This window comes from Anabas testudineus, chromosome 22 (assembly GCF_900324465.2).
Source record: "Anabas testudineus chromosome 22, fAnaTes1.2, whole genome shotgun sequence".
Lineage (NCBI taxonomy): Eukaryota > Metazoa > Chordata > Actinopteri > Anabantiformes > Anabantidae > Anabas > Anabas testudineus.
Genome location: NC_046630.1, coordinates 13,895,798 through 13,919,530, shown reverse-complemented (window position 1 = coordinate 13,919,530; position 23,733 = coordinate 13,895,798). Strand labels below are relative to the sequence as shown.

Here is a 23,733-nt window from a genome sequence, read left to right as displayed (position 1 = left end):
ATGCAAGAAAAAAAGTGTAAGTACAGATAATTACAATCTAATTATGTCACTATTAAAAAACAACGTTACACAGCGCATGACACAGATTGAACAGTTTGGGGAATAAAGGATGAAAGATTTTAGACACCAGCCACCACATTTTCTAAGTGTGTTTTCTATAATAAACAGCATGTTTATAGAGTCACATTTGCTTCTTGGGTTTTCTCTTCATTACTCTATTTTTGTTTTTGCTCATGCAGCAAATGCTCTATTTCCTCTCTTTTTGATTAGATCCATACCTTGCTGAGTACGTCAGGGTTGGGGTCGTTCTGCAGGAGTACTGCAGCGGTGCGGGTGTCGTCGTTTCGTGCGGCAATGTGAAGCGCAGGGAGTCGGACCTTGCCCTTGGTGCCATAGTTGATGAGCAGTGCTACAACATTTTCATGGCCCTGCTGGAGGGCCACTGCCAGGGGAGTGAAGCCATCCTGAGAATGCAGGGGCCAGAAAAAGAGAGATGAGAGAAAAAATAGAGGAGGGAAATTGATGGTAGCATAAGGAGATGGGGAATGCAGGAAAGGAAGTAAGGAAAGAAAGTGCATTTCAGGTAATGAAAAACAATATTCTCTCAGCTGATACTGTGAAATATCTAACATCCGATTGTAAGATTATTTTTTATAAATCCACACTTATTTACATATTATATACTCAGGAATGTTCCATTATTAAACATTACTTGTTGTTCATAACATTATACTTTAACATCTGATCTTAATTATTCCGTGACCCATCTGAAATGAACAACTACTGAGACTGTGGTTTACTAGCTCTAAACTCTTTCCATTTGTGCAAGGAAGAAAGTTGTGCAGATGTTTAAGGGGGCACTTAGCAATCATCAGCACATCTCATCAAGACAACCACGGACAAACTCACAGCGAAAGAGGCAATTTGATGAGACACATACCTCAGTTGGGAGACTTTGATTGGCACCGTTCTCGAGCAGAAACTTAACCACCTCTAAGTGATTCTCCTGTGCTGCCATGTAGAGAGGACTGAATCCTTTCTGTTAGGGCACATATGCATTATGATTACTGAATAATACAGGCCTCGACCTATATTACAAGGTGTGATGTTTGTAAAAAGGACACACATCTGAATATAGCACATACTGTGTATGAATATGAGACTCTGCTGACCAGAGAAATAAAAATTAGCAGGTGTTTATCTTTACTAGGATACACACGCTATCCCTTACAGACACTGCATTCATATGGAAAAGCAACAACACTTTAGCAGGTGTGTCACATATACGAACACATGCACGCCCACAGAAATTCACTCATGCACTCCTCTCTTGCTCGCAGTGACTCACATGTGACTGGGCATTGACGTTGGCACCACAGTGGACAAGCTCAGCCACGACTTTCTCCTGCCCTGCCAGCGCTGCGATATGGAGAGCGGTGTTCCCTTTCTGGAGGTTGCATATGTGCACAAACACAGAAACAGAAAAAGGACGATTAGAGGAAATGAAAAGAGAATCGTTTGCTACTTTAGTTGGCGAGAATACAGAATGAGCAAAGTACCTTGGTGGTGGCTTCCAGTTCAATGCCCGAGTGTAGCAGCTCAAGGACCATTTTGACGTGACCTTCTTTAGAAGCCAGGTGTAAACCATTGAGTCCATTCTAAAGAAGAAAACAGAGCGATTTAGTCACAACAAAAACAGACAAAACAATATGCTGATAAAGTTATGATACAATCACATGAATTACTTATTTATAGTAGTATTAAGTACTGAACTTTTTATATTTAGATATAGGATTATCTGGAATATTAAATGAAGAATGATCTGTCTTAAAGCTGCAGTCATAGTATAATAATCCTGTTCATAATTGGTATTATTGTAAGAACAGTCCACATTAATTGTGACGTGATACTACATCTCCGAGGGCACCTTCACTAGTTAATTTGCACTCTTAATGGAACAACTCTATGCAAGAGATTGCTGAAGATTGAAGAAAGCACATGCCATGAACACCGTCGGCCACCTGTGTTCTACTTATCTCCTCCTTTATCATCATAATAGTCCAAACACATGCACATGGAAGTATTACATGGCCAATCAGAATAGCTTAAGTTTGCTATCAGCATCATGATGTGAGCAATCATGTGTTTGGCTTGTTGCTTAATATAAAACCCCTAAGTTCATATTAAATCTGATTTAATTGTAACCACATTACTGCTGGACACCTTTGAAGAACTAGGAACAGAACATTGTGTCCTGTAGTTTCAAGCCCATTTTTTCCAGCTGTGCAGAGGCTCACTTGTGTAGTTACTGTATCTCTAAAAATAACTGACGAAGCTACAGCAACAGCAGGAGGACACAGTTCAGACAAACTGAACAACCTGATGAGACTGGCAAGAAAGAAGGAGAGCAGGGGGGCTGGCACACAGCTGTTCTAATCAAAGTGGTCTGATCTGTCTGATTCACTCTGTCTCCCTCACTGGCTGCACATTGTCTTAATGAAGTCCGAGATGATATTTGTTTGCTGTAACCAATGTGACCACCAGGAGTCTCAGTGATCCACCATAGTGCCAAGCTTCCTATCATACTGCAGTGTCACTCAGTTCAAATGGGGGATGTGAGCATGCGCAGGGTAATGGGAAATACTCTGTGTCAGTGACTGTTTGACTGCACTAGATGTAGTGTGTAACTGTCAAACAGATAGACAGCCACATTCTGTTTTGTTTGCAGCATACACCTTGAATGCGCTTTAACAACACGTGTGCATTTTATGCACATAAACATACAGTCACAAAGGCAATAGGGTAACAGTGGGAAGTCATCAGATTTTCAATAAACACAGGTAGAGACAGGAGAGAGAGAGAGAGAGAGAGAGAGCGGGAAAAGAGAGATCACTAACAGGAGCCTGTAGGGTATTGGCTGTAGCAAGGACGGGTTATTGTGGCAGAATCCCATATATCACTTATAAAAATACCATCTCTGCCCTTGCCTCAGTCCTTAGTTAAACGCTATCAATATACTGGTAAACAGACACAAGAATGAAATAACTGCATAAGGAAATATAAATATAACATATTACAAAATCACATTTAGGGCCTATAGAAGTACAGCGGATCAGATGCTTCTATGTACTGTTTGAAATGTAATTACTGTGGATTATATCAATAGTGATTATTTAGTTGGTTACAATATCATTACAGAGATGGTAACGACCTGTGACAATTGTGCAAAATGTGCATTTCCTTTTATGTCAATTATCATCTTTCTTCCACAACTCATTTGTATGTGTGTGTGTGCCTGTGTCTGTGTGTTGTGCGTTCATTCAGGCTTCCATCTTGCTGGCAGTGTTTTGACAGTATCAAACATTACTCCTTCTCTAGACCCAACCTAAGCACAACAACATATTCATGAGCTAGTGTGTATGAGTGCATCCAAACCACACGTATGTACATTCGAGCCTCATGATAGTCAATAGCCTGGATGTGTTGTGTTCTGATCATGACGCAACAAGGTGTAAGAGAGCAGACAGTAGGGCAGAAGATTGAGGGAACTATAATCTAACATACTTAATTATTGATGAACACCACTTTCCACAAAGCTAGAGAATCAGGAAGTCTAGGAGTCATACATTTTTAATTTTCTTTTTGGTCTTTTATTTTACATCATTTGCTGATATGTCTGCATAACCCTCCATTGAGAATACTGTGACATTACTGCATGTGGTGCAAAAATAATACCAAACCTTGTACACTTCGTTCTTTCTCAGTGGAACCAAATAAAGGGCCTAAGTACCATTCTCCATTCAACCAGTTTCATAATTTCCCAATTTCTTTCCCACAGTGTGCTCTTCTAGACATTATTACAAGCACAAGAACCTTTCTAATTTTACCAGTTTTCTTTATTTACATTTCAATTTTTCAATCTGTGCCTCAGTTGCCTTGACAGAGAGAAGGAGCCAGTCACCCAGTGTATGAGCAATTATTAGTAAATAGTTAGGGACTTTGGATAGATGTCAATCTCTTACCCAAATATATCTAAATATATAGCTACTCAGTAAATATTCTGCCTCTCTCAATGCATTTGTCTTCAGATGTTTCAAAACAACTCTATTTCTGACTACTCAACTAAAGTGCTAATATCCTGAAGGTGATGATGTTCAGTGGCAACTGCACTGGCTTTAAGTTCTTAGGACCAGGTGTGAACGACTTTGAAACCACCTAGGTAGTGATGAAAGAACTGTGCTGTAAATCAATCATTCATTTTGCCTCAGGTCACCTCGTTCAATCTTACTGGTTTGAACCAGTTGTCTACTGGTTCGAACCAGAAAATCCAGATGGAAGAACAACCCACGGATAAACATCAAAGTGTTAACAACTCCACAGGTTTATAACCCTGCTACTCCAGCTACTACTGCTGGATGAAAGCTGGAGTACTGTATCTTCTCTTTAAAATGGGTATGGAGTCCTGCAGACAGCATGTAATCACTTTATGTATCCAGCCAGCAGCTTTCCTCATAAGTGTTAAAGAGCATTGGTAGGCACTAGGAATACTAACTACATGTTGTAATTGATTTTTAGCCACAATTTGATTAGTTGTTTTGCTAATTGAAATTTGCGGGCGGCATCTTTTTCTACTCCGGCTGACACAAACAGACACATGGTCAGCGTTGTGGAATAGTTGTGGATAGCTCTTGTTATGAGTTGATTGAAACTATCTTACTTGATTAGCTGTGTTGATGTCGATTCCATTCTTGATGTGATCCAGAGCCTTGTCCAGGTTCCCTGAACGAGCTGCACGTAGAAAACTGGTGGCTGCATCAGCCTGCAATCAAAACAAAGAGCACTGTTGAGGACATTTTTTTAGTACATAAAAACTCAATATTAACAAATATTACAACTACCTGCTCAATATTAACTACTCCTCCAACATTACACAAGTTTTTGAATTCAGAATGTAGTAGCCCCAGGTTACTTAATGCAATATACAAATATATCAGTTTAAAGCAAGACACAACATATACAATGTTGTGTTGTATTTCCTGCCATACGCTGAAAATACAACATTCATTTGCTCTGCTGCACTCTGCAAGAGGCTAAAAATGCCAGACACCTTCCAATTGAGCTTCACCCACACTGTGAGTTTGGCAGCGATTCACAGCTGAGCTCACTCCACCACGAGCTCCTCTGTCTGCCTGTCTGATCTCACAGGAAAGCTCCTCTGGTGTGTGTCTCTCTGTGTGGCAGTGTTTGTACGCCCACCTCTGAATTCATTCATCAGCCTACAGTGTAGCACAGCTGACCTGCACAACTGTCCTGAAGACTAAATACTACATAATGTACGGTACTCTTGACCCCCTCTCTGCTGTTGTCACCGGCAAGATTATACTCTGTTTCAAGTAGTTTAATTATACTGAATTGCTGAATACAATACATGCCCTTTTCAAATAGCTGAGATATTTATTTTCTTTCCTCTTTACATCTCTTATCTAAGAGCCAGTGTTCTCTGTTTATGTGAACCATGCACCGCATTAGACTAACTGATAAGGCAGGAGACAGTAATGAAAATATTTGAAATTCTGATATGCCATGTGAAATATTGTCATATATCATATTACTGAAAATGGCTGTGTAACCAGATCAAAAAACATTGTGGAAAATATTTATAGCTTACACAAGCATATATATATATATATATATATATATATATATATATATATATATATATATATATATATATATATATATATATATATATACTGTAAGTCCACTGTAAATATTACACAAATGTAGTTGCTATCTAAAGGTGTCCTTTGATGTGACGTTTCCTCTGCGCCTCCATTTTCTTTTCTTCTCTCCTTGCATCCTACAGTTAAGTGTCTGGATAGCACTAGGATCTGTATACTCATCTCTTTGCTTTGAACATGAGAGCTTGACATTACTCAGAGCACTGCAAAACAGGGCTGCCACTGCCACTAACAGGAGCCTCTTCTATTTAATCATCCAGTGTGTTGTATTTGGTACTGCATATGCTGTAGGTGTCTGTCACATTATGCACAGTACATTATAGATATTCTAAAAACTAACATTTGAAAATAACTTTTTCTGTGCAGATGTTTTAGTTTTGCTTTCATAGTCCTTTAAAAAGTGGTGTTGTTGTTTTCTTTTCAGTGTTGGTATCCCCTCATTGCAGCATTTGAAGCTGGTATGATGTAAACAAACAAACCTCATTTGCAGAAAATTGGGACCTTTTCTAAAATGCAAGAAAAATGTTTAATCTGTATTGTGTCAATCACTTGAACCTTTATTTATCTTATAAAGTAAAGACAAGATTTTTAGTGTTTTCATTAACCAACTTTACTGTATTTTTTAATATAAGAACATTTACAGTTTAATGCTTGCAACATACTCATACACAAGGTTTGCACAACATACAAATCTTGGGATAGAAGCTTGTTTACCACTGTGTTAGATCATCTTTCCTTTTAAATACTCTTTTTAATCATTTGGGAACTGATGATACTAATTGTTGCAGTGGAATATTTCCTATATCCTTGCTGGATACAAGACTTTAGCTGCTCATAGGTCTATGGTCGTGATTCATGTTATAAATTATGATTTTAATAGCAGAGCAGGACTGAAGGCAGGCCAGTCAAGCACACACTGTGTCTATGAACAAATGCTGTGCACTAACTTCCTGAAAGATGTTGTCTTGATGGCAACATACAGTATGGCTCTCTAAAATCTGCATCAATGGTATCTTCACACATATGGAAGTAAAGATGTCGCAGGCATTGATGCAACCCTATACCATCACAGAATCGGTGGACTATTTTAAGTGGCCAATTTTCCTGAGTACATGTGGCTATATTCATCACAGTAGCATGATGGATTCTCATGCAATGTCACTGAGGGTTAAAAGGTCACACACATTCAACAGTGGTTTTCACCGTTGGCTTATATGAAACCTAGATTTCCCCAGAGTCTCTGAAGCTTTTCAAAATATGATATACTGTGAATGGTAAAAAACTTAATTTTTTTGATATCTTATATTGAAAAACATTATTTTTAAACTGACAGTTGTCATAAGATCTCATCCAGAACAGTTGAATATTTTATGAACAAAATGTCACAGCTAACTCTATATATTTTTCTTATACCATGCTATGGTTTGTAATGTAGTACTGATCACAGTCTCCACCTGCATCCCCCAAGATTTCACCACGGCTGCTTCATGAACCAGTTTTCTATGAGCATTTATCATCAGCAATTTGTGTTTGTCAATGAGTGCTGGCTATGTTGGGTGTATATGTGCTTGCATCCACACTCACAGCAGCAGAAGCCATGAGCTGAACACATTTAGCAGAAAAACTAAAAAATCCTTCAGAAACCTGCTTCCAGATACACATTCTGTAGCAGTTTGTGTTCATGTTTTTGTCAGATTGGAATCCATTTTTCTCCTCGCTCCACTGCCATCACCACCACTCCCTCCCTTCTTCCGTTTAGTATTCCCGCTATTACACAGATTAGAGCTGTACATCAGATCCTTGAAATCCAATTCTGCTGTATTTGTAATAATCGGGTCAGTTACAGCAAATAATTAAATAATTGAAACCACTCACTATGCATCAGTCAGTGCTGCACAAATGCTCTCTGCCTCTAACCTGCCTGTAACTAAATCTGATTTTCCTTGTCGTGTTGCCTCTCCTATTCCTGACATTGCCCTCCTACTTTTTTTTAATAAATTATTTTGTGCATTTTAAGCTTAGTTTTAAACTCTATTTGTATGTTACCAACACAGTGATGCGAGTAAAATGTATTTATATATAATCTATTACCTATGTATTTATATCTATATTTTGTATCTAATTATATTAGAGAAGAAATGCTGTAGCTAAACAAAACAAGATAAAATGTTAATAGTCTGAGTTAATTAATGAACCAATAAAAAAAAAAAAAATAGCATGATCTAGAGCTCTAAACTACATTGACTTATTCACTGATTGTATAACTACAGCTCATTGTTTTTTTTACACACAGACTTTCATGACTGGGTTACTCACGTATATTAATGAACGCCCGCATTTATTTGACCACCCATTTTTTAATCTGTCCAAAAAAATGATTCCATGGGTGATTCATTAACTTAAGGACCTTTCCCCCTCGTGCTCTACCCTGTCTGTAGGTTACTTGATTGCTGCTTAAAATGTCAAGCAGCAGCTCCAATCAGCTGTTGCCAATTAACGTTAATTTCATGATTTAAAGAACAGATGTGCTGTTGTTAGTGTGTGTGTCCACAAGCTGGAGGGGAGACAGATTTCAATATGACACAGCTGTATGAAGCCAAAGATTGTCGACATCAGGAAAAAGGTATCGCTCTCTAAAACCTCTGAATAAACACAGTAGTATCGTCAGAATCAGAATTTCCCAGTTCAGATACATGAATATTGTGTCAATAAATCAAAACTGCTTTTAGATCTGAATCAAGACCTTCAGTACTTTAAGCAAGAAAAGTAACATGTGCCAAAGTCAAGCAAACTGTTAATGTGAAAATACAATCACATCCCATAAAATCAATACTGAGTCTTTCTCTGTTATGGATAGCTCTACAGTATTTATTTCTACTATTTATACTGAGAATCATTGGCATGAATATTTGATAAACTCAGATTAAATGAGCAAATTCACTGCAGTGTGTTGCCATGTACACCAGGCTGTCACTGCTAGCCACAACCACCACAAGTAAAATCTGATTCTGTGGTAAAACACTGGAGCAACTCCTTAAAAAATCCACTGCAGCTGATAAGGGATAAGAAAACAAAGTATTGAGAAAATAAGATGGATGTATCAAAGCATTATGTTTTGTTTGTCTATTAAAGAGACATGTCCCTCAGGCTTTGGACAGTCTTTCAGAAACCATAATACTGACCTGATGGACAAGAGCTAAACCACATGAGTCTGGAAGACAGCACTAGCAGCCAAGACAGCAGCAACTTATGAGAATAAAAACACTCACCACTTAAATGTTATCATATGATTACTGACAGATTAATGCACAGATCACTCAAAATTGTTGTCCTGTTGTCAACATGTGCTGTGCTGCACATTTCATTCATTGTTTGTTGGTGTGGCTGACCAACACACATTGAAATCCAATTTAATACTCTCACAGTGAAACACAATTCAAAACAAACTCAAATTTTTTTTCCTGTGCCCAAAATAGATTTATTTTCAAACATGACAAAAGCCAGAAGACGCTAAGATATTGGTATCTTCAGATATTAATACTGACACAGAAAATACTAAATCCAAACCTGCCACAGTTGCATTGCTAATTAAAAGCTGGTTTAAATTTCAGGTTTGCTGTTTCATGTGTTAAATATATGGGATTTAGTGAAAGCTATGACTCCATATAATTATTATTCAAAGACTTATTTTCTTAAGCACTCGCTTTTGGCTCTGTGGCTCATTTGTTATTGTTTTCTTTTCTAAGCAGTTATGATTTTAGGAAGGGGAATACAGACAATTGATCTCTAAATATCATAAACTTTCCGTCCTGGAGGCATTTAAGGGTTTTCTGAACCGTGGGTCTTCTCTGACAGAAGTCATTGGCAGAGTGCTGGCTATGTGTAGTTATTGTAGTGACAGCTCTTGTCACTTCTGATTTTGAAATGAGTCCTTGTGTCACTTTAAGTTGAGACTTCTCACAGTTCAACATGCATCTACTCTCCTTTGCACTGTTGTTTGGTAGATGCTTGTAGAAGCAACTATTGTTGGCACAACTTTTTAAGTCTATTTTAAGTTTATAAAATCAGACCTTATAATATATAATATAATAATATCAATATGAAGCTGAAATAATGTAAGAGACACATAAATAAACACTCAGAGATTAATGTGTTGCTCCCTGTTCTTATCGTCATAATTTACAGTGTTTGTGTTCTGTATTTCTGTATCTATATATAATATAATCATTTGTGTGGAGTGTGTGGGATTTTGCCAAAAACAAGACAATTGCCAAAACACCAGAGATCAATATATGTGTGTGTAAGTGAGTAAAACTAGACTTTTCACTGTTTTGTATCATTTAGACAGAGCAAAGTAATGTAATAATGTGTTGATAGCCATCATGTCAGACTTCATTCCATCTCTATAGAGATGTAGCTGCAAGCTGAAGAGTCATATTTGGATGTTCTTGCAATGAATTCAGGGGCAGATTACAAGTGCAGATGGAAAAAATAGAGGCTATTTGTCAGCGAGCATAAACAAGAAACTCATTCATATAACACAAAAAAAAGCACACAAAGATAAATTACCTTCAAATACAAACAGGCACAGAAACTGAAACTAAAAATAGCTACATAGATGCCACAATATGTTAGTGTTGGCACCAACAGGGAGGAAGATGCATCACAGTAATGAACTCTCATGGGTTTAAACAAAGACCCACTTATACCACAAAAGACTAATTCCGAAGCAAACTCAAATACACATAAAAAAGGGGGAAGGCACAAGCTATAACAACACAGTAGACAGTACATGTACACCTACTGTACTGTATGATTTGCAGGTTCTGACAGCAGGAAACACAGCAGTTGAAGCCCTGCAGGCCTCTGCTGTCAAGTCTAACTCACGGTCATGAGTACAAGTGCAAATGAAAATGTAAAAACAGACTTATTGATGGTATATGGACAAGCGACTGAGTGTATATTATTATTGTAATTTCAAAAAACATCTATAAAAAATGAATGCTTTGTTGGGTCCTTCTACATGCCAGGCAAATTTAACACTGTGATGGTATCGTATGATAAACTATCATATCATGTCTGCAGTTTTTATTGCAATCTGTAGGATGTAATCACCCTTTTAAAATAACAGTCTGAACTACTTGTTGTACACAGTACTTTATAAACTGCTGAAGAGTTGTAAAATGCAAACTATAGTAGTCTCAATTAATAAATTAGGTGTCATAATTGTAAATATCCGTCCAGAAGTGGAGATCAATTCAATAGCTTGTCTATGCTTGGCAAGATGAAGTCATAGCTCTGAGAATGAAAAATCAATACATTCCAGCAGGCTCTGCAGAGTGGGAGATGATTTAATATTGATGGATGGATGGATGTAATGACTCTTTGAGAGTGAGGTGGTGCGCTCACAGATTCCGATGCTGCATCCTCCGTCTAAATGTAGATAGAAACATATTAGCACATGTGAAACCACTATTAATTGTTTCTACTGTCATATAAGTTTAAATGTAGTACTTAAAAAATAAATGTCCATGCTAAGATGAATGAGATGCATTCTGATGTGTGGCTTTTTGACTCTATTTAGGTTGCACAAAGCTTGAATTTTGACGTAGGTCTAACATACACTGTAGTGAGACACCAAATGAGCTTACGTGCAAGTTCAAAAATGCAAAAATGTTTGAGATGAAAATGTCTTTTAACTCACTAAATTCTTTTTTCACTGTCAAACAGTGATGAGACCTCAAAATGAGGAACTTCCTGTTGTCTTCTCTTTCTTTCTGCTAAAACAGATCATCTGAAATATTTATAGCCTCTGTCAGGGCACTGCTTCTGTAAACCATTACAATAAAAGCATGCTTTACCCTTTTTTTTTATATATCTTGATATGTAACTGCATGTTTTGTATATAAAACATACACATTGCACGATTATGATGAATATTGTCTTTTGATGACAGTATTTATGGATATGTACCAAAGTGTAATAACTACAATACTGACACCATACTAATGTTTGCAATGTGTCATGTACAATCTCAAGAATTTACTCCCATTATTTCATTGACAGATACTGATGATAGACATGTTAGACACAGGGAAAGCGATACACCTGCACCTTCTGTCTATTTAATTGCCTTTTAAAGATTTGACCAGGTAACATGGGCATGGTCATGGGCATTTTCCCTCCCAGTCACACTTCAGCATTGTTCTGCTTCTTTTTCTCACTTTCTATTTGGGTTTTCTTTACTACTCTATTTGTCCTTGGAACATTTTTGCCTACAGCCAAGAAACAAAAGAAAGAGAGAAGGACAATAAACTAACAAGGTGAAGCACCTACACATCATATACACTTATGTCTTTTAATAACTCTTTCAGCCTCTCTCTCTTCTGCACCCTCTTGCAGCATTGTGCAACCACTCTCCTTGTTCTCTCTCTCTCTCTCTTTTCATAACCTTTCAATATTTATGAGTGCTGCAGAATTGCTACTAGCAAAGCATGCTGGGTAGAGCTGTCCCTCAGAGTCAATTGCTGACGTCATCACTCTGTGCTGACAGTCTGGGCTTGCTGCCCCGTCTCAGAATCCAAAAAGTTCCCTGCCAACACAATTGATATCTAAAAATGCATTTTACTTACACAGGAAGAAGCACATCATCTGGGAATTTAGTCATCAATGACACTAAAAAAAAAAACTACATGTCTCTACTAAAACTTGCTTACAGTGCATATTGTTAAGGGTTTTGTAGGTAAGAGCCATTGTTCATCAGCACAATTAGAGTGAAAGGCAACTACAGAAGCGTATTTACATGAACCTAGGCATGCAACCTAGATGATTTTAGAATGATTTTTCTACAGGTGCTTTAGCAGCTTGAGGCTGACGGGCAAGTGGGACGCTAACTGCTTGGGCTAAAGTCGTCTGTGATTGCCAAATCAACTTTGAAAATTAGGTGCTATAAAACAAGCGCACTATGGATCAAAGTCCTTTATAAAAGGAGAAGAACCCAGAAAGTCATCACCTGTGCATAAAGACACACACAAAAAAACTCCCTTTTACTACTTAAAAGGAAGAAGATAGGAGGAAGTGACATCACTGAGAGGCTGAGAGCCACAATGTCTGACAGTCATGTGTGCATAACTAATGCAAAGCACTCAGCTGCACATGGTCAATGACTGCACTATCTCCTATACTTTAAGGTCAATATACAATCATTGTGACAGAAAGAGGGAGTCAGCACAGGGAGAAGCATGCATGATGGATAGGAAAAAAATGGAAGACAGGAAGGACAGACACAAGAGAGAATGAGGAGGGGGACTGAAAAATTGCCAAACAAATGGAGGCATAAAGGATGTAAATTTGTAATGAGAGGATGGTTAAGTAAGAAGAAAATAGCCAGAGGCAGGAGGGCGGAGGAGGAGCTGGTAAAAGCTGAAAAAGGAGAAGGAAAAGGAGAGAAGAATGTTAAGTGTTCTAACCATGGTTAGAAATAAGGTCAGAATTAAAATGTTAATTTAGATGTTAAGTCTTGTGTAAATGCTGTTTGCATGCTGAAAGATTTCTGTCCAAAGACGCACGTTCAGGTTGTTTTTGTAAGTGTCCAATTAGTAACAGGTTATCAAAAACTTCCTGCACACCTCTTTTAGACAAAACAGCTCTGTTTTGGTGCTTGGAAATGTTTGGTTGAAAGGCCGAAGTGGAAATTAATGCAACGTGTGGACTTTTACAGTGATATAGAGAAGCAGAGCTCTGCTGCAAGTGAGAAAGATGGAGGAAGGAGGGGTGAAAGCCAACACTGAGGGAAGTCCTGTTTAAACGCAACCTATCTGTATTGGATGGGAGAGATTGTGGTCTCAGAGAAGTGAATTCCCACTGGGAGATTTTTTTGTACTTGTTCTCTCTTCACAAGGTGGGGGGGTCAGGGGTCACTTTCAGATACAGAGGTGCCTGGGTATACTGGGATTGTAGTCTTTTACTCAAAGACACTGAAGCAAGGTCAGTCACTCCTGATAAGAGGAAATGAAGGGAGGCTGCATACTACTCCTCTGTGTTACTCCAGCTTACTCCAACTGTGAAAATCAACACACATCAACCTGATAAACTCAAAATAATGCAGTCATTCAGGCTTTAAATAGCCTGTCTATACACATATGACTATCACATGGATTCTACATACAACTGTTTGGTTGGTTGCTGTGGATCAGCTCTGATTTAAGAACCAGGATATCAAGAATGAAAATTTTCACAAGCTGACAACATATACATTTGCAGAATTGACACACATAAGAAACAAAAGCTCCTCCATGCAGCAGTCCTAGTGGATGACACGCTGTTGTAACGCTTCTCTTTTGGCACTGTCAGTTTATCACTTCATCCTCCCCCATCCATCTGTCATCTGAGGTGATCTCAGGCCAAGAGCGGGGTCGCTGCCATTGCCTTAGGGCTTTGATGGATCCAGTCTGAGGATTTTTTTACTTTAGGTTTGCAAAATCGAAAAGATTTGCATAGGCAAACTTTCAGTGCATTAACTGTTTTTCTCTGTTTTGTATCTCACTATGTTTTTAATGAAACTCAAGACTAAAGCTTTGTATAGCATGATAGAGCTATTTGGTATTCTATGATTAAAAACTACACAGTGTTCAGTTTAACTTAATTTGGAGATATAGTTAAACGTTGGCGCATGGCATTATATGTTAATGCAGAACAATGATGCTGCACAATAACGTTACCAATAAGTTGCTTTTAATAAAACAGCACATAACTGGATAAAGACAACAAATAACTCAGAGAAAATAAATAATAATGTACAGGAGCTACACTAAAGATAAAGCAAACCAGTATCAATATGATGAAAAGTGTAACTTGATATCATTCAAGTAAATCAACCACAGACCTTCAACATCAAAGTCACTGTACAGTAAGGTCACTGTAGTATGACTCAGTGGTTAAAGGCACATTCAGGACACTCTGTGATCATAGCCTAGGAACAAATATGTACTCAGTAAATGTGCAGACATGTCAGAATGGACACGCACTGTAACATGATACATCATCTTCAGTCCTAATGCTAACAGGCAGTCACAGAAGCTGACATATGCTCCTCACTACAGGACGTAATGACTCCAACACATTCAAGAATGCACATGTCAGCTAACTGGTCGCAGTATGCAGCGCATACAATACATGCAAACAACATCACTGGGCCTGCACATCAACAGTGGTCAAAAGCTGTCCACTCCTGCTACCCACACAATTTATTAAACATGTTCTGTGTTTTCTTTCACCACAAATGCAAACCATTTCTTACATGTAAAGCACTCCCAGCCCCAAAAGTTAGCCTCTCAGCAGCCTTTGCAGCACCACTGGGGATGGAAATCTCATAACATTCACCCTTTCTCAAACACTATGGAGGACAGACAAAGAATGAGGAGAACTCTCTGGAATGAGAACAGGATGTAACAAAAGAGTTTACAAATGTTTATGATACTTGGAGCATTTTGTTCGGCAAGATAATCTTCACAGAGGTGAGAAGCTATTGTTAGGTTGTAAATGAACCACACAATGGTTGTTAGACCTCAAAGTCACCACTAATTAGGTTTCCAAACACTTTCAATTTTTATTTGATTCAGCAGGCTAACCTCCTCTACATAAGCTTCTCCTTTTAGACAGTTTTAGACATTGATAAATCTATAAGTAGTGAAATGTTTTGACCTAACAAGAAGGAAGTCCAATTGCCATGACTCAACTTCTAGATAACTTCACCTGGATGAATCTTCACTGACATCTTGATTAAGGAATCCAAACACACATCTGACTGATTTGGAGGTATTTTTCTGACCTTTAATTTCAGTTGATTTATTATTATTTTTTCGTTGTCTATTATTTATTATGTTATGTTGTCGTTAAGACAGATAACACAATGCATGACTCCTCATGCACTGAAGAACAAACTATACAAAATTTTTATAAAGACGGACAAGCTTATAGTTTACAGGTGTACAGTTCCCTCCACAATGCAGTCTACAGAAACATCTTTATGTTTGCATATCTGTGTGTCGGTGTGTATATGTGGCAGCTATAAAGTAAAGTTAGTAAATTCCGACATGATCACAGTGAGCCGCCCCACTGTGCATGTCTGTGTTAATGACAGCGGGTCATCACTAATCACCCAGTGGGTGTAGAGTCATACCAGTAAGGGACATGCTGAGAGAGGGATTGGGACACAGAGGGGCTGATGGAGAATGAAGAAGGAAAAGTCACAGAGGACACACAAGATTCAGTAGAAATCACAGGCGCGCACAGCTACATTCAGATATCACTGTGTGGTCACGAGCACTACTGTGACTTTCAGGACCACTACTGCTATAAATAGTAAATGATACTGCAATAAAATTAACTATAACTTGCAATCCTTAATGCAATGAGCATAAAGACATATCATGCCCTATTGCCATGTTGTTATGATTAGCATTTTTATGGCTCTATGAAATGCAACAAAGATGATACTAAAATAAAGAAGTATGTACATCCTGCAGTATTAACATACTGTCATAAGTAAAGTGACATTATCCTCAGCCACAAATTGTGATTGCTGGTTTGATGGATTTCATGAGATGGTGACTATTCCCTGACACTGGTCAATAGAGCCAACACCTTATGATTCAGCATTCTGTGCAGGTTCAAAAGGGGAGTTTCAGCCCACAAGGAGCCATTCATCAATAGGACAATCTTCTGAAACCAGGGTCAGGCCTGAAATGCAAGGTCCAGTAGGGGTTAACACACAGCCTGTAAATTTAAAGCTGCAGCAAGTGGCTTGTCCCCAGAGGGCAGCCAAATACAATTTTCCATAAAGTCTAGATTAGAGAAGCGAGCCACAGAGAGAGATACAGAATACTAAATGAATCCTGATTTAAACCACTTAACATATTGAAAAAGGAGCCGTGGGCCAAAGTGGCACTAAGATGATCACAGTGACATAAACACACACAAGATGTAAGAGTACTGAATCCAGCCAAAATGCTTAGATGAATCCAGCTCTCATTACAAGTCAACAAGACAGTAAGATGACACAGACGCTGCAACCAAACAGCTATTCGCAGAGGGAGAGAGAGAGAGAACTTTTCATTTTCACTCATAAGAATCCTAATATACCCCAAATACATCATGTGCCCTCAGTTCAATGGAAGTATCAAGCTCTGGGCTGAGGAACTAGGATGTAAAATGGGTGGGTACCAGCATAACTACGCCACATGTCACATGTTGTCACTGAGCTTTTTTTCAAAACTCATGCTATAATAAACCTTATGCACCAGGGAGGGCTAAAAATATGAGCTAGACAAGCTGACATGCTGCATTTGCAGAAAGCTGCACTTGGTTCACAGAACCATCAATCATCCCTATCATTCACCAGTTGCGAATGCATGTTGTCTATGTTCTCTATCAAAATAAATAAATATATACAAAACGTACATGTCAGGCCTGCATGGGACACGGAACATTTTGAGCAAGCAACTGCATGTTATTACATAAAAGTACACTGAACACTATCACACAATGCCTTTAAAAGATAGAAAAACACTTTTTTTAACACACATACCTCGCTTTGAGGGCAGTTCGTGCATAAACATACTCTTTATAATGAATATTTCATGTTAGAGTGGAAAGGCCCCTGAAACCATATTAAAACCAAGTGGTAGGAGACACCTGAGAAAATATTGCTGCAGCGTTATGTATCATCCGTGTCAGATGTTTCTTCAGACAGAAGCTGATTTTTTAGTAGGGTACAGTAAGTAAGTTAGAGAAAAGACTTCCAAAGCTTGCTTACTGTGTTATTACAGTTTCAGCGATTCCATGATAGATTGTATGTCCTTAGTAAGAGATTCAAATGTGCAGCAAACAGACATAGATATGTAGACTACGATATGGCCTGTGTGTCACATTTAAAATGACAAGAGTTGTTTTCTCTCTATTTCCAGTGGGGGATGCAAACATAATCAATCACCAGACCTTTAGCATGCATCGATGAGCTTGGTAAAGGAAAAGAAGCGCAGCAGTAGGATTAAAGTGGGTGTCTTTAATATGCATGCTGTGTGCATATATAAGAGACTGTGTGTGCGGGTGTTTTTCCTTTCACCTTGGCCTTCCCTGTGGGACCACTGCTGCAGAGCCAGCAGCACATATCCTGTCACCCTGTCAGACAGTCATACTGCCCAAAGCAGCACCGTCAGATTTTCCGCTTCATTACAATCAAGCCATGATCCACAAATATTTTTCAACATTTGCATTGTGCATGAGTCAGAGAATAAAGTGATTAAAATAAAAAGTGTGTGTGTTTAACGGAGACGAGAGAGAGAGTACGAAATCAAAAGACGAACTGAAAAGACTAAAGCATGTAGTTAAACAACCAATCAACCAGTAAGTCTGATCAGGTGTTACAGACTCTTATGAAAGTCCTTCAGGTGAAACAAAAAGTGTGATATTGAGTGTTATAGTCACCCACTAAATCACTGAATATCACCACCAGCAGCATCACGATGCTACAGTCATATAGATGGTGTGCAAATTGTCTTTATCTAATCAGTAGTGTTGCTGTGAATGAATCAAGCAGTGAATGACTCTGCTGCTGAGAAGATTTCTCACCATCTATAGTTCACGCTCTTGTGACTTTGGTAACAGATGCTATCAGGACGTACAGTAAACAAAACAAAACAGGATGCCAATACAAAGACGATTCTCTAGGGAAGACACTAAACTCTGTACTTGATTTTCTTCACCTATGCAATTATTTTTTCAAATAGGACAACCGAAGGTTGGAAATCCTGACAACATGCTTCACTCTGTGCCTTCAGAGCATCTGATATAGTCTAATAGTCTAATCTAGATACTATGCTGCTCTGGCAAAGTATTGTGTTAACATTTATTTATTGTTCTAATGTTCTAACTGTTTTTCCTGATGAATGGTCCCATCAATGATTTGTGCTGGAGTTGCCATAATAGGCAAGAGAGAACTGCTGATAGGTCCCATTGTTTGTTTTAACTGCTGTGAAAGGTTTGAATGTGTTTAGCTCATGCCCTGCCTACTATGCCATACACGGTAGAGGATAGTTTGTCGAATACCACTTAATGTTAGTTCAATGGGCTTTGATCAGTATTAAATATGGCATTAGGGAAGAGCTTCATGGGTACAATAGATGGAAGGGTGGATGGAGACAGGAAGGTGGAAGGGTAGGAGAGCGGGAAAAGGGCAAACTGTGAGCACTTCACTGAGACAAATGACCATGTCAGTTAATGAGGATGAATCTGCACACCAAGCAGTAAATTAACATTTGGTACGGTATGGTGCACAAGCAATACATCGTCACCAGTCAATAAAATCACAGTGGTAAAGCACTCTGTCACATACAGACACATTGTTAAAAGAAGAGTTGTAAATAAGTCCTGACACTTTAAATTTCCACATGTCCTAACTTTGGTTTGGTGAACTGGTGTGTTTTTTTTATGGGCAAAGGGTAACATCTGTGTTAGTACAGGGCTCTGGTAATGCAGCTACAGAGCCTGAGTCATGAAGGCAGTGGAACTGCATGAAGCGAGTCAGTTTAGCTGACAAGAGCTTGTAGGGGATAGAAAGTCTATAAATCGCTTTGAACCTTGTGTATATAGACATCTGGCAGGCTTTTGAGATGAGGACTTCTAAAAGTGGATGGCTTTTACATAGGGTTCTAGGTTTCAGAGCACCTCATGTATTTGGAGATATATAAATATGAATATTGTTTACTGATTATTTGTGCAGAAGTCATTTTTGAAGAAACAACAGATATTTTTTTATAATTTGCTTTGAAGTTAGTAACTCATTTTTGGAACTTTCAGACATTTCTAATGGCCTTCATCAGCGAACTGAACATACCAATATCTACGACTATCTCAGTCTGCAATGCAATCCAAATATTATCATTATATTATCATTTCCTACCAACATCTTCTATAGAGTCAAGCAGATGAAGAGAAAGAGGAACAGCAGTAGCATTTGCTTTGACCACTAGAAACTCACAAGTAAGTAGTAGAATTAGTAAGTGTGATAAAGCGAATAAAGCAAAGAAAACAGTTACTAAGACTGGATGGAGACAAGGAGATAAAAAAAGAGAGGTGTGAGAGAGAAATATATGCTACAGAGCAGGGATAAGCAGAGAGATGAATAGAAAAATGATGAAGAAAAGCACTGAGGGTTTGATGGAAGAACAAACAGTTGCTACACTCTTCCTCCATCCATTTAGAGTTTAAAATTAAATTAGCAATTAAGTATTTATACAAGTGCAGAGTGGATTTTCCAACTCGGTGCCTCTGTACAGTAGACAGCAGGGATAGTGCTGGGAAACATACAGCACTCTACATACATGTGGGCATAATGACACATGCAAGATCAGAAAAACAAGGTCGTAGTCACAGGGATACGACAAAGAACAGATTATATTGAAGGAGGAAAATTTCATTGGATGTTGAGAATTCAGCAGAATTCAGGAGAAACACTCAGTGTGAATTTTCTTCAAGCTGTCTTCCCTTGCAGTCGTGTTGCAGCCCAGCTGCCATCAATGAATGCTGATGCAAGCTCCCTCAGATCAGAGAGTGTGAGGAGACATTGGTGAATGAATGGCAGCTGGTCCTGAGTGTTGAGCCTGAAGTGAGAGGAGCCATTCCATCTGCCATCAGGCAGAAATCCCAGTGACACGACACCCACTCCCAACATGCAGACACACACGTGCATTCACCCAATTAACCACAATGACACTTGCATGCCTCACTGGATGGTCACATACAAATTACAGCCAGGGAAATGAATCAACACATCTCTAACACAGTCTCAACCCAAACTGAACCATAAAATCTTCTTAAAGGCCTAGGTCTGTCAGAAGAAAGCGATAAATAATAATGCATATAGAAGAAATTCAAAACTTAAAGGAAGGAAACTATCTCATGGCTCCGTCTCTATATGAAATCTCATATTTTTGATAACGCAGTTTTTTTTCCATTAACCAACACACATACTGTAAAATGTGTTTAGGCCAGCAGAGAAAAGCGGTGCAGTCAGGGTGTGCCTGAGAGCGGCTGCTACAGTGCATTAGTAGGCTCCTGCAGACCACATGATCCATGTAGACCTTGAGGAGCACTAATTCCATTACATAATGCCCAGCTCCAGGTCTAAGTGCATGTGAGAGTGTGTGTTCTTTGTCTTGTATCAGTGTGTGTGGCACTGCGCCAGTCTGTATCACTTTCACTTTACTGCTAATGATTCTTTGGGATTAACAGCATTCACATGCTGATTTTGCTAATCACCTTATCGTTAGTGCTGAGTATATATTGTATGTAGGTCAATTATGTTTTGTAACTGTTGTATATTTTAAATCTTCCTTTTGATGGGAAATGTAGTTGCTTTGAATGCAAGAAGTGAATCAGAAAGATCTGGAACAGAGCTGCTGCATGACTCATGTCTTCTTACTGATGTAGTTTTATCAGACAAACTGTGAATTGCAATAAAACTCAGTATGCATATAAATCTGGGACCATGCAGAGCAGTTTGAGAATGTAGTGGAAGCAACAAGCTTTTTTCCTCCTCAATATTGTGTCTAGATGACAATCTGTGCAGCAAGTTAAGTCCTATCACAAACCATGGCATACACTCGTTGATCCCCATCAACTACTCATCATCCCACCATGTACGGTGTCACACCGTAATCACCCTGGTAACATCAGTCACTTCAGACCGCCTGCTGACTGACCCCAGGGTCACAGTAAACTTTGCCAAAAGATTTACAGCTGTGACCCCTCCCTCTGCATGCCAGGACTTCAAACTGGTTGACCTTGCTAATAACTGTGATGGATACTCTGATTAACAGGTGCAGACTGGCATGTGAACTGTACCTGAGGAAGAGAATAGCACATTCACATCCATAATGGGAAGCAAAGTTTCAAATTAAAAGTGCAAAATATTCCTGATATTTCTCAAAGGTGTCTAAAAAGGTGTGCTTATCTAAAATCCCCTTGATCTCCAGATCAAAATATCTGACAAGAGCGAATCAGGTCCTAGATAAGCCCTCAGAGAGGTCTGATAAATATCGGCCATCATGTTTCTATTCTGGAATCTTTCTCTGTTGTTTGAATGAGTACAGATCCGGGGCAGCATCAGATACAGTAACAGAGCAGGTGCTCTGCTAGCACACAGTAGTGGTTGGTAGACAGATCGGTAGCTCAGGTCTTAGATGCAGTGTAATCCTAGGCCGGCAGGTAAATATAGCCTGTGGCTGCTTCGAGCTGGGTTGAATGCTGCTTTACTCTGCTCGACCTTGGCTCATCCTGCTCTTCCTTTCCTCAAAGGGGATGAAAAAGCACCAGCCTACACTATTACACTACTCATTATGCTTGTGTTACAAGAAAACGTACAGTCTCTGAGGTATATTCAAGAATTGACCCAGTGTAAAAGCTTTCACCATACCCTGCACAACCTGAAATTATACTCATGTAAAAATCACATAAAAAACAGTATGTTTTAATCTAAGCCAAATATTAACACACAAACATGTACCACACATTGATATCATTCAGTGTAACTAGCATCATTAATCCGAGTGTCCAACATCTATATATAGTATCTGCTAAGAAATCATAGGAAAAAAAAAGCACTTTCGAACTTGTAACTTCTTCAATATAAAAAAAATACAGCATTTTTATGCATATTTATTTATGTGGCTGACTTTTAATAAACTTTTAATTACCAAAGTTAGACATCACTGAAAAAGTACTTGTGATGTCATTTTCCTTTGTGTTGTTTTGTGTGAGGACAAAAGTGGGTAAACAGACAAAACTAGAGGGAGAGATACAGAAGAGAGTTTGGGCTAATTAGAGTTGGGCATCCATAAGGTTACGTAAGAGAGAGAGAGAGATGAGATACCCCGAAGCCCAGCTATTTTACTAAGCCAGTCACATGCGTGCACACACACACACACACACACACACACACACACACACACACACACACACACACACACACACACACACACACACACACACACACACACACACACAGAGAACACAAAGTGCACATACTATCCATTAGCAGATTTTTCAATCCATTGTTTTAAGTGCAGGCCTGCAGCAAACAGGAAGATGTACAGGCCCAAGGACCCTCATGCTGAGCTACTACAATGAAAGGTTTCATGCCCCAGATTAGTCTCTCATTGGTTACGGAGAACTGAAAATGACCCCAATCTCTAGATCAATTTGAAGATCATCAACAATTTACTTCCTCCTTCCACATTAATTAAAGTATTTATCACCCTCTATTACTATACTCACATCCAGACTGTCTGTAGTTTAAGTAAATGTTGTTTTCAGTTGGTTTGTTTTGTTTTGTTTTTTTGCAGTGAATAAAAAATTTGCAGACTTGTTGAAGCAGTTCATTAGACTAAATCTGTAGTTTTTAATTAATGAAAATAAAATATATAAAGTCAGGCAGACTTGAATTCTTTCTTTCACTGTGCTCCGTTTTATCAACTGTTGCCTGCTGAAGTGCAAGCACTCCCCAACACTATGTGAGCGAAAATTAGAGTTTGTGTGAATGTACAAATCTGCGAGCGTGGCCAATTGACTCGGGTTGTAAAAAGGCACAGTTTTGTATTGTCATTAGCAAAGACCTGCTTACAAGATATTCAAACTTTCTTTTACTATCAAATGCTACTAATTATTATTATTATTATTATTATTATTATTATTATTATAAGTCCACGAGAATCTCAAAACAGCCCAACCTAAAACATGTCTGTTGTTTGCTTAAGGTCATCTCTGCAAGCCTGTGTCTGCGATGGGCCAAAGATAATTTCTTAGGGAAGTTACACCACTGAACTACCACAAGCTTATTGTCTCACATCAATTTCGGGAGTTAAACTTTAATTCAGTCTATATTGTAAGTTTCAAATCAGACAAATCAATAATTTAATTATGTGCCAGACAAACG

The 23,733-nt window shown here is 38.5% G+C and overlaps 1 protein-coding gene across 8 annotated transcripts in view; it reads right to left on the bottom strand.

The window, feature by feature from the left end:
- ank1b (ankyrin 1, erythrocytic b) overlaps nucleotides 1-23,733 on the bottom strand; it is a 75,470-nt gene that overhangs the window by 27,996 nt on the left and 23,741 nt on the right. For all 8 annotated transcript variants that reach the window (XM_026339922.1, XM_026339923.1, XM_026339925.1 and 5 more), the window contains exons 2-6: nucleotides 4,718-4,819; nucleotides 1,560-1,658; nucleotides 1,349-1,447; nucleotides 941-1,039; nucleotides 279-464 (exon numbers count right to left, since the gene is read on the bottom strand). In XM_026339922.1, the coding sequence (XP_026195707.1) occupies nucleotides 279-464; nucleotides 941-1,039; nucleotides 1,349-1,447; nucleotides 1,560-1,658; nucleotides 4,718-4,819 (585 nt within the window). The remainder of the gene's footprint in view (nucleotides 1-278; nucleotides 465-940; nucleotides 1,040-1,348; nucleotides 1,448-1,559; nucleotides 1,659-4,717; nucleotides 4,820-23,733) is intronic.